The sequence below is a fragment of the Schistocerca gregaria genome, chromosome 2, assembly GCF_023897955.1.
Source record: "Schistocerca gregaria isolate iqSchGreg1 chromosome 2, iqSchGreg1.2, whole genome shotgun sequence".
NCBI lineage: Eukaryota > Metazoa > Arthropoda > Insecta > Orthoptera > Acrididae > Schistocerca > Schistocerca gregaria.
The window spans coordinates 191677401-191690306 of NC_064921.1; the positions used below are offsets into that span (position 1 = coordinate 191677401).

Below are 12906 nucleotides of genomic sequence, written 5' to 3' on the forward strand. Positions count from 1 at the left end.
AACCGTGAAAGGAGAAGTGCTAGCTGATGCTCGAGGCAAACTGCAGAAACACAGATATGCTCGCTGCTGGTCCGAGTACTGTTGCGGTACTTTCAGTGCCTATCCCTGAAGTTTCCTGGAGTACTGCTTATCGTCGTATTATGACAGCCTTGTAGGTCGTCGAATCAGCATTTCGACAACCGTGCATCGTGACACCATAGATAGATTCAGCACTGGCACTGTTTACATGGGAACATGGTTCAAATGGTTCAAATAGCTCTGAGCTCTATGGGACTTAACATCTGAGGTCATCAGTCACCTAGGACTTAGACCTACTTGAACCTAACTAACCTAAGGACATCACACACATCCATGCCCAAGGCAGGATTCGAACCTGGTTTCGCGGTTTCAGACTGAAGCGCTTAGAACCGCTAGGCCACAGCGGCCGGCCACTCGCATATGCAGCCACCGCCTTAACCAGACGGCCGCCTTGCGGCCCACGAGTCCGCTGTATGTGTTCCGTTAGAACCAATTGTCCTCCGTATGGCTGGACCGTCCATACGTTTGCATTCATCCTTGAATCGGCACTCGGATGTCGAAGTCTGCTGTTGAGAACCGACCATACTGTCCCAACTCCTCAGTACCCCACTACAGCAGTCGCCGTTTGCATTGCATGTATTCACACTCAGCGAGATCAATACCGATAGCCGTCGCTGCCGAGGCAGCATCAGCTTTGTCTGACTCAGCGTTGTGGAGACGCGTTAGCCAGAGGTCGATTTCGTTGATACAACGTCTCCAGCCTTGTACAACGGCAAATATGAAGAGGTCTTCTCAATCATTGGCGTCTTGCTGACTGGTTCCTGTCGTCCTTGTCTGAAATTAAACCGAAACGCCTGAATGGGTAGCATCTGTGCCATCCTGACCAAAAGAAGAGTGGTTGCCCCTGTATTACTGGAGCTGCACGGCCTGGCTGCTGAACTGACGCCTGCCGTGAGCATGTCGATGCTAGTCTCCCCTTGTACCTTTTCATGTCCCAGCAATCTTTTAAGCTTGGGAACATTCAGGACGGCGTACATTCGCTACGTCGACGGACAAATAAGTCTGCGCTGTTTGAACCACAGAAGAGAAAGGGACCCTTACATCTAGATGTGTCCAATCCAAGCGTCCTTACCGCAGAATACATTATCATGTCAACGTATTATGGGTGTCCTTATTGTAGGACACATTATGACGTCACTCTACAGTGCTATCCTAGAGCAGACAGAGAAGTCACGAACATCTTTCATATAACTTATTCGTGCACGTCACGGGAGTTATCTGTTAGCCTCAAAGATCATCCATCCGTCTGCTTGCGTGGTGCACCTCTGGATAGAGACTGTATACTACATCTTGCTGGGTCTCGCCATCTCCAACAGACTCAAGGAATCAGAATGTTGCGAGGCGTACTTATGTTTGGACAGTACGATGGACACCATACAAACTGCCCCTTCCTATGATCCTGCTGCCGATCCTGTTGCCATGACTACTACTCGTGCTGATGTTCCTCGTAGTACGGACGCTTTGTCATGTGATCTAAAGATGGTCTAATTAAGTCGACTTAGTTTTGGATTACGGCGAGACTGTTACTGGCTTCGCACATTTGCTGTGTATTTACATGATTGGAAATTGCGTTGCGTTTTACATCATGGTGAATCAGACTTTTCTTTTCGCGATACGTTTTGAAGTCGTAGCTGATGTGGAAACGTTGGATCCTTTTTTGACCTCTTCACTTCCTTCAGGGCACGGGAGGATCAGTATTTATTTCTAAGTTAATCAGCCAAGATTGGAAATGGCTTATCTCAATGCTCTTCCACTTGTAAGACAATGCTTGAGAAATTAATAACAGAATTTCGCAATTTTATCTCGTCTGTCATATGAGTGAGGATATAAAGCACATGTTCTGTTGAATTGTGTTTATCCACGAATCATGTTTTCCTCAGTATGCACTTGGGTCATTATATTGTATTTGACCATAGATGGGTGTTTAAGAATGTATTATTCTCTTCCTGATCTTTGGTGACTGAATCTTTCCCAGGGATTCTATATCTCCAGATGTGATCATTTGGGAACTACATACTGATAACGCACCTCCTTTGCTTTAATTGCACTAAAAGCCAGGGTGAAGCAGGCTGAATTACACAAGGTCCACGATTGCATATTGAAAGAATTTTCAGCTAAAAACGTAAGTTTACGATACTGTCGGACTTTGAGACAAGTGTCAGTAGGAACAGAGCCTTCGACATAATTTCTGATACAACACATATTCAAGATTTTTTTCCTATGTTGGAAGGTAGTGTAGGGCACAGGTAGCAAAAGCATTTACCTGGCACAAATTACATCTGTAAGATAAATTTTCTTCTCATACGAAGTCAGAAGATGCATGACGACTACAGTGAGGATTCTGATTTTGGTTTTGCCTTGGTTAACTTTGTTAACGTACCCTCTCTTTTGTTGCGTTATGCGAAAGGTCTTACCAGTCCGAAAGTTAGTCATTAGAGTCAGATTGCGTTTAGTTACATACGGATCAAATTGAATGTACAGGGGTAACATTTCACGTCATATTTTTATTTATTTATTTAGCGTATGACTCATAACATCACAGTAAAAATAACAGGAACAACACGATTAAAAAAATTACTTATGTATAAACAGAACAATAAATAACAGTTTGTATATAAGGACACCGCCAATTGTAAATTTACACTCACAGAAGAGAAATCACAAGCAGAAGTCCAGCTTAGATAATAAATAGTCGATTGCCTCTTGGGTCGCCATTAGGAAATCCTGTGGATCACCCTCTTATGCCCTTAGTGGGCATTCCTGCACGATGTGTTTGACCATCTGTCTGTCAGCGCCACAGCTGCAAGCGGCCGAAGGAAGTTTACCCCATCTGTGTAAGGAGTCGGCGCATCTTCCACAGTTCGTCCTGATGCGATTAAGAGTCGACTAAACTTTGCGATGGCAATCAAATCCTTTTGGTTTACTAAAGATGCATGGCATACTGTGGCAGTTTAATGCTGTTCTGCTCTCCCATTCCTCTTTCCATCGGTCATTTATTTTAAAGTTGGTTTGGTGCAGCGCCTGTGCGGTCTTTAGTGGATGATGCCTAGACCGGAGTCGGTTTCCTTGGATGTCGTGAGTATCTTCATAGATTTGTAATTGAGAGTTGGTCATGATTTTTTGAAATTCTCTAACCAGGGCTTGTTCTCGGCGCAGGTTAGGAGGGGCTATGTTACTGAGAACGGGCAGCCACACTGTAGGAGTTGGCCTGATTTTGCCTGATATAATACGCATTGTTGCATTAAGTTGGCCATCTACCATGTGTGTGTGTTTGCTGTTGAGCCACACTGGGGCACAGTATTCTGCCACTGGATACACCAAGCCATGTGCGGATGTTCTTAAGGTAGATATTGTGGAGCCCCAAGTGGTGCCACAGAGCTTCTGCAGTATGTTGTTGCATATTTTTAGTTTCGCTGCAGTTTTCGTCAGGTATTCTTTGAATGTTAGTGTCCTATCTAGGGTAACCCCAAGGTACTTTGGGTGTTTGTTGTGATTTAGTATTTTCCCGTCTAGATATACATGTAGTTCTCTGTTGGCCATTTTCTTGTTCAAATGGAAGGTAGATACTTCCGTCTTTGTAGCACTGGATTGTAGCCTCCATTTTCTAAAGTACTCACTGAGAAACCCTAGGTCACTCGTAAGGATATCTTCGGCAGTTTCTACATTTATGTGGGCTGTTGCCAGAGCCCAGTCGTCAGTATAACCAAATTTGCGCGATCTGGTTGCAGGCATGTCAGCGATGTAAAGGCTGAAAAGAAGGGGCGCAAGGACAGAGCCTTGTGGGAGTCCATTATTGAGTTTCATCTGTTTACTTCTCTCATTCCCCATTATTACTTGGAAGGTTCTATTTGACAACATATCGTCAATGAGGTTGGTTATCTTCTTGCAGGGGACGGCACAGATTAATTTGTACACGAGCCCCCGTTTCCAAAGTGTATCATAGGCTGCTGTTAGGTCTATGAATGCTGCAGCTACTTTATGTTTCTTCTGCAACCCTGCCTCTATATATGTTGTCAGTGACAGTACTTAATCTGTACAGCAGCGATAAGGACGGAATCCTGCTTGTTCGATAGGGATTTTTTTGAGTATAGTTTGGCCTATTTTATTGAGGAGCAGTCTTTCTAGTTATTTATAGACCACACTAAGAAGGGCGATGAGCCGTAACTCTCTGGTCTATCGCCTGGTTTACCAGGTTTAAGGACTGCGATGATCTTTGCTGGTTTAAGTGAGGAAGGAATGTTACCCACTTGGAGAATGTCATAAAACGAGAGTTACAATCTCCTATGAATTCCCACCTTGAAATTATACATAAGAGCGCAGGCTTTGAACATGACCAGGGTGCTGGCGACACCTAAATGTGACACACAGACGTCCCAGTAATAACAATGCTCTCTCTCAGCGCAGCTTCACTTACCGGCCTGCGTGTCGACGGCCTCGAAGACCTCGCTGTAAACGCCGCGGCCGATGCGGTCCCCCAGCTGGTAGCGGTCCCCGGGGTCCGGCAGCAGCTCGAACCTGATGTCCGCCATCTCGGAGGAGCTGCTACACGCCCGGCAAACTGCGCAACACGGAAGAGAAGGTGGCGAGATACCGCAAGAAGAGCAGGAAAGCACAGGGGCTGCAGTACGACAATCGAAAACGTGGGCGAAGAAAGTACTAAACCTCAGTCTACTAAAGATTAGTGTGGTCACGCTACCTGTTCTGTTTTGGAATGCACCAGATACTGGAAACAAGTTGTTCCGTATGTGCCGCTAGAAGGCGGTGTCTACTACATTTATTGATTTGTTGATTTTGTATTCTTGTCCTTAAATTTAACCAAAAATTTGGGGTATAAGGGCTGGCTCTAAGCACTATGGGAATTAACATCTGAGGTCATCAGTCCCCTAGACTTCGAACTGCATAAAACTAACTAACCTAAGGACGTCACACACATTCATGCCCGAGGCAGGATTCTGACCTGTGACTGTAGCAACAGCGGGGGCCCACACTGAAGCGCCTAGAACCTCTCCGCCACTGCAGCCGGTGGATATATGGGTATAAGTGCATATATTTCTGTTGGTGACTGAGAGCGGTGTACTGAACAACATCAATATTTACACCATTTGTATACTAACAATTATAAATATTACAAGTTCAATGTTTTTAGCTTTGTTAATACCTGCAAGTAAATGTCACAAGAGGAAGCCACGAACGCTTATTTTCCCCTGAAGAGCAGGTCAGATATTGAAATGTGGACGGTGTAACTGCATCTATTTCTGTTGATGACTGAGGCCGTGTACTGAACAACAGCAATATTCACACCATTTGTATACTAATATTACAAGTTGTATGTTTTTAGCTTGGTTAATACCTACAATTAAACGTCACAAGAGCAAGTCATGAATGCTTATGTTCCCCTGAACAGCAGGTCACGTATTGAAATGTGGACGCGAGGATGCAAAACAATTAGTCGATACTGACAGGCGCAGCCCACTTAGTGGTGCAGTTATGGCTGTGCAAGGAAAAAAAAGGTAGTAAATTACATGACGTATTTGCGGGAACTGTTAGGCGCATAGAAAAAACAACCAGCACACATATGTGGTAGATATTAAGGTACCACACATTAAAAAATCCGCACTTGTATCCGTTACACGCTGTGTAGCTGGCAATACCTCAGAATTCACTCTCGTGCGTTAGTACTTTCTTCCACCGACCTCTTCAATTGAAACACAAAATACGAAGCATGCACATGTTATGAAACTTATAAGGAACGCCAGCACATCCTGACGTCATTACCACCACCATCACAGTCACTCGATTTCTGCTGCTGCTGCTCATCTAGAGTTTTCTGCGAATCACAATCTTCAGCTAAGTGCAGCCACGTGTCCATGTGACTTATGCATGTTTCTCATATCATCTCCTCATCTTCCGGTATGTCGGCATCTCGGTGTTTCGTTCTTTCTAGGAATCTAACATAATACTTTCTTAGCCTTTCTACCATCCATTCGCCCAGGTATGTGCCCCATACATTCCTGTTCTCTACGGCATTAACGATGTCTTACACTTCAGTCTGTTTCCTGATACATATTTCCCTATGTCATCTTCTCGGGCATGAGTGTGTGTGTTGTTTTTAGCATAAGTTAGTTTAAATAGTGTGTAAGTCTAGGGACCGATGACCTTAACAGTTTGTTCCCTTAGGAATTCACACACATTTTAAAATTTGAACCCTGTGTCGTCTAGTAATTCATTACATGTTTCTTCTCATTGCTCGACCAAAAACCACCACTTTTTTCAGTGGTTTTTTGTCAGAAGCCCATATCTCACTGCAATAAGTAAAAACTGGTATTATCCACTAAGTGTAAACACTCCTTTTCAAACACATGGACAGCACAGATCTCAAAGTTCTATTTAGTTTATCCTAAGCACTGCATTCCATCCTTACCCTTCTATCTGTGTCAATCGTTGTCTGGCCAGTAATTTACTTCAGATGACCTACACGTGATATAAGGTACATTTCTGGGTCTGATGGGGATAAATCAGTAGCAGTAGATCACCAGCGGGAAAATGCTCCTTTCGAAACACAAAAAGACGAAAATGCTCTTATTTAAAAAAGGCTCAGACTGAAAAGTGGGTAGCACCTACCTCATTCTATCTTTCTCAGCACCCTTAAAAATTTGCCAGAAATTTTTTAATGTGAACATACTCGCACAATTCTTTACATGCAAATCACCTCCCACTCCCACAAGCTCCCCTAAGCTCTCCCTCATAACTCCTTTGCTGTAAGTCGCTCTTACCCATCCACTCCAACTTACCCAGTATCATCCGTTCGTTCAGCCCAAGTCTTTATCTCTTTATGTCTCTCTAACTGTCACTGTCTCACAGCCACAGTCTCCTTCCTGCTGTCCTATTACTACTATTGTCTCTTTCACTCTCACTGTCTGCCTCTTGCTCTTTCTTACTGCTACTATCTCATTCATTACTTCCCATTGCTGCTGCCTCTTCACACTACTACTCTACCCTTCTTCCTCGTTGTAATTGTCATAGACTCTGTTTCCCATTGTCGCTGGTTCTCACCCATTTCCAGTTTCTCCTCCTTTTTATTCCTCTCCCATTGGCACTGTCTCCTTCACTCTTATCCTAGCACTGTCACTGTCACTGTCAACTATATCCCACTGCCACTGTGTCCAATAAAAATGCGAGAATATGTTCACATACAAAAAATTTTGGTAACATTTTTAAATTAGCCGAGGAAGGTAGAATGAGGCTCCTGGCAAGGCATTTTTTAATCAAAGACTTTTAATTCGCCTTTTTGTACTGAGGCACGGTTATTTATCCGCTCGTTCTCTCATTTTCCTTTAAAGCAGGTCGTGTTACTCATATGAAAGGAACTCTATGGGTCAGTAAAATTTTAATGGTTTGCTTATCTGAAATTTAAGTAACGTAAACCTAATATGAAACTTCAGACATATTTTTCATACTCAAAAATTTGACATGTGCTTCAGTATTACAATATGGTGTTCCATTCATTCAGCTCTGGAAAGTTCCATATTCGTTGTTGGCAACGAAATATGATGCACATCCAACTAGGATAAGAATCAGATGACGACGTCGGAATGAACACAATGCGGCTCAAATCGCATTCTGAGACCTTCACCCAATTTCGGGATGGAATCTCTGGAACACAGTTCGCTCAGCTTCAAAAAGAAATTCGTTACCTGAGTAATTAAAATTGATGGCAGAAATGGTAACATTAATCGATTTTCTTGTGGGATTTTAGTTTTGGTAACTTTCATGTTCCTAGGATCATGTGCATGACAAATTATAAAGATGTGAAATGAGTTAGTTTACATTAACATTCTAAATTGATTTACAAATATTGCTACACGCTGAACATTTATAGGCTTTTTAAATATATATGTATAATCGTGAGCTTGCAACTCCTACCCTTCACTTGTAGACATTACAGTAATAGAAAGTCTTTTACAGAAAAGAAGGCGTTGTCAAAGAGAAACTTTTTCAGTTTATTTATAAATTTTACTTTGCTGTCTCTCAGACACTTATATCACTGAACAAATGATCAAAAATTTTAGTTGCAGTGTTGTGCTCCTCTTTTTGTGCTAAAGACCACCTTGCTGTGGAGTAATGAATGTCATTTTTTCTTCAGGCGTTGCAATTGTGTACATCATTTTTCCCTTTGAAATGTAGTGGATTATTTACAAGAAACTTCATGTAGGACCAAATATTACTGTGATGCAGTAGTTAAAATGCCCAACTGCTTAAACAGATGTCTACAACATGGTCGTGGTTGACCACTATATATTATTCTTACAGCAACTTCCTGAGCAAAGAAGACTCTCTTTCTTAAAGACAAGTGACACCGCAACTTATTCCATATGACATTATATCAAAATATGCAAAATATGTCAACTGACTAATTTGTCTCTTCCAAAGATTTGAAACAATATCGAGTTCAAATGCGGCTGAACTAAGTTGTTTTTGGAGTTCCAAAATGTGCTACTTCTGTTTGAATTCTCGTCAGTATGGACCCATAAGAATTTTGAAGTTTCCACCCTACTTACTATTTCTTCACCATATGTTACATTGTTGTAGTACTCCTAGATGAACAGTACTAAATATGTTATGTCTTTTTAAAATTGAGAGTGAGAACTTTTACAGAAAAACCAGTCAATGACACTTTTAAGAAAGCTGGTCACCATTTCTTGTTTGGCTGTGTTTATGCTTGGATAAATTACGGCACTATTTTCTCCTACAAAAAGAACTAATTCTATCTCTTGTATATTAGACAGAAGATCGTTTACATGTATGAAAAACAATGGAGGACCAAAGATTAAGCCTTGTGGAAGCCTCTACGTGATTGTCCTCAGTCACAAGAATTTCCCTTATTTCACTGATTAAATTACTACGTAGAATTTTCCCAATTGTTTCGGTTACATATGAGATTATCTACTAGTTGGCTATACTAACAATTGCATAAAGCTACAGTTTATCTAGGAGAGTATTTGATTCATACAGTAAAAACTTTAGATAGGGGACAGAAAATACTAACCGGTGCTACTTTGTTATTTAATGCTTGTAAAATTTGGTGAATGAATGTACAGATGTCATCTTCAGTAGGGCTACCCTTCTGAAACCGAAACTGTGGTCGACTGTTAATACGTTTACCTCCTGTGGAGCAGAACGGCCAGTGCATTCATGGAAAAATGTTTGCAGCAGCCTATGGAACCATGATTGTATACAGGCGTGCACCTCTTGGTCCGAAGCAAATCAGCGGCCACAAATGTCTTTCCTCAGGGATCCTAAATTATGGAAATCACATGGTGAGAGATCGGGACTGTGTGTCCACCCACATGTTGGCAAGGTGATTTTGAGTACGTTGCAGAATTTTCGCTTGGATACACTTGTTCATACAGTCCCGAACTCCTTACATGCGATTTTCATATTTTTAGAGCCCTGAAAAAAGACATTCGTGGGCGTGGACTTGTTTCGGACGAATAGGAGCACGGTGGGAACAATAATAGTTACCTAAGAAATGGCAAACATTTTCCCATGAAGGCATTGATCGCCTTGTTTAACAGTGGGACAAATGCATTAACAACTACGGCAATTATTTTTGATGTAATAAACAGTGTAATTACATTTTTTCCACCTGTCTCGTTTCCTTTTTACTGTCCCTTATATTTTCGTCTGTGGTTTCGAATCTGTGATTTCGATCCGATTGCCGCATTTCCCAACTGCCAACTGCTAGGCTTGCAATCACGTGGTTATTGTGATGAAACCGAAAGGTGTAGGGATGGGGGTGTTTAACAATCGAATGACGAGACGTCAGCATCGATGTAAATTTTTCCACGTCATTGAATTTCGAGTACATAACTTTAATATTGTTAGGAAGTTACGATTAAATGTAACATTCATGCCTTGTGTTCTTGTCATTGAAGACCTGTAAAGTGTGATTTAAAACATATGAACTGAAAACGCAGGCCGATAACTGAATGTACTTTGATTCCGAAAAATAATAAATTACCGCCATAGAAGCTTGAAAGCGTAAACAAAGCTTCAGAAAATAGCTTCAGAGACGTTTCATATTTCTCAGACTTTCATAACATGTGGCGTGGCTCATTAATTGTTCTTTACACATGTAATTTCAGAGGCCTGCGCAAGGAAATTATCTGCGAGTTTCGTAGCAAGATTCAGCTACAATATACAAAAACAGATAAAAACTTACTGGAATGTCAAGAGCCTAACAAGATGTTCCATGGCGAACTATGACAAAAATTCTTGTTATTGGATAAATGCGAAAGATGTGGTAGTTGGACACATGATTTTTACTACTATCACTCCATACCGTGAGCATCGCGACCTCACCAAAGATAAGCTGCTGATGACTACAATCCGTTAACTTGTAACTCACGCTTTCGTCTGCTTGTGTCGCATGAAGGAGACACTATATTTTGCTCCAGTCAGTAAAGATTACTTTTTTGCAATTCCCTGCAACAAAAGCAACAAATCACGAGCCTAAAAGAAAGTGCGTTCCAAGCGATTTCCGGATGTTCACTAATGAAATTATGTATGAAGAAGATAATGAAGTGATGATGTAAGTGCTTAATTTCGTGACATGAATGTGTAATTGGAAAAAGCAGTATCTTGTGAAGAGGATATTATCAGGAACATGGCTTCCTAGTTTCGTTTTTCTTGAAGAGAGTGTTTCATAAAATATATGTTTTACATTTTAGTGGAAGCGTGGAAAATACTAGGAACTGATAAGCAAAAGCAGAATCAGTAACCACTGGAGAATATGGAAGCTATAAGAACAATATAACAAAGAAAGGGTAAGCTGACGTTGTGGAGACAGGAAATATAAAGGTGAGAAATCGAACTAGAGAAATGACTTAACATTACCCTGTGAAAAAATAAAAACAACAATTGAAACAAAGAGGTAGGAAGCCAGCAGTGTAAGTCACTTAAAAATGAAATATACAACAAATGCCAAAAATGTAATTAAATGGAACAGCCAATAAGGAAAATGACTAACAGGACACTATAAGAGAAACTGACATAAGGAACAGAAATTTTTAATGCAGTTTCGCAGAAACAAGATAAATTGAGACTATAATCTGAAGAAAAAACTTAAAGGTGTCGAAAAAAGAGTAGTTAGATGAACTGAGAACATCGAAAGACATGTGCCTGAGTGTGATAGGGTGTGGAAGATATGGGTGATACAGTAATAAGGTCCGTGTTTCACAGAGCACTGAATGACTTCTGCTCAGTTTTCTCCACAGTTTCAGTTGAAATTCCGTCTGCATTAACTGAAATCAGTGGGAGTTATGGGAGAAAGAAGACTGTCTGGCCTAGCGTCAAGAGCCTGAGAAAGAGAAAAAAAAATGGTTCAGATGGCTCTGAGCACTATGGGACTTAAGATCTGAGGGCATCAGTCCCCTAGATCTTAGAACTACTTAAACCTAACTAACCTAAGGACATCAAACACATCCATGCCCGAGGCACGATTCGAGCCTGCGACCGTAGCGGTCGCCCGGTTCCAGATTATAGCGGCTAGAACCGCTCGGTCATCCCGGCCTGCGTGAAGGAGACAACTCAGACTTGCCGCATAGTTTTATCATGACACTGCTGAATAACGCTATAGCGGACAGCGTGAGAAACTATTTGACGATTAGTCTGAGTCTCCCATTTTTAAACTGCATACTGTCGGACTACTTAGATCTATGATTCATTTGAGAGGACTCAATAGCTGTTTTTCCACAATTTATTTGAAATTTTGTACAGGTTTTTTGAAGTGTTAGATCTTGGAGTACTTTCACCTAAGTTTTTGGTTTCTTACATGTACCTAGTGAAATTTGTTTAGATACCTTTTTTAAAAATTCTCGTTTACCACATTTTGTAAAAACCTTAGCAGGGGTGTGGGGTTCAAAGGAACAGATATCGATACAGTTCATATGAATCGAATCTTGTTCTTATTCATCTCTGCGTGATAGGAGTCACAGGTGGAATGAAACTGCCCCAACATCCGAAATTTTGGATTGGCCCATAAGTTCCTAGTGATTTTGTTTTGCATGTTTATATTCTGGTTGCTATGGGTTTTTTGTGGACTATAATTTTTTATTTGTATTTCGCTATTTGGGTTTTACGTATTGTCATTTTTTCATTTGGATGTAGTGAGTGGAGCTGTGGATGCTAGAAAATTGAGTGCCACGTGGAGAAATCGAAACATTTCCGACATATTCTTCTGTTCGAATACAATACAGGGGTGACAGAAGCGGAGGCAGCTAGATACATTTAAGCCCTGTATGGGGATAATGTCGTTGAACAGAGCACCTCAAGAAGAAGGTTTTCTCACTTTGAGGAGGTTCGTTTTGACTTTAGTAAATCTCCATGTTTAGGAAGGCCTCTGGGGTTCGATGAAGATCGTTTAAACGCTTTAATCCACAATGACCCTCATCAGTGGACTCTAGGAAGTGGCAAATGTGGTGAACTGCGATCATTCCGTCATCGTGCGACATTTGGATGCAATGCGTAAGGTCCAAAACTGGGTGTGTGGATACTACATTCTCTAAGCCAAAATCACAAAAATCAGCGGGTGGCCATATCTGCATCTATTGGCTCGTGAACAACATGAACCGTTCCTCTCCTGTCTCTTTACTGGTGGAGGGACATGGTGCCTTATGCTCACGTAAGAGAAAGAAAGCAGTTGCCGAACCCAAACAAAGTAGAAAATCCCCATACAAAGAACTGCGTGGATCCACAAAAAATAATGTTATGCAGCTAGTGGAACAGCGACGTTGTCGTGTACTATGAATTGCTTCGCCGATGTGTAAC

At 41.4% G+C, this 12906-nt stretch overlaps 1 protein-coding gene across 2 annotated transcripts in view; it reads right to left on the bottom strand.

The window, feature by feature from the left end:
• LOC126336659 (neither inactivation nor afterpotential protein C) overlaps window positions 1-12906 on the bottom strand; it is a 340870-nt gene that overhangs the window by 312593 nt on the left and 15371 nt on the right. For both annotated transcript variants that reach the window (XM_050000600.1, XM_050000597.1), the window contains exon 2: window positions 4493-4636. In XM_050000600.1, the coding sequence (XP_049856557.1) occupies window positions 4493-4607 (115 nt within the window). In that variant the 5' untranslated portion in view covers window positions 4608-4636. The remainder of the gene's footprint in view (window positions 1-4492; window positions 4637-12906) is intronic.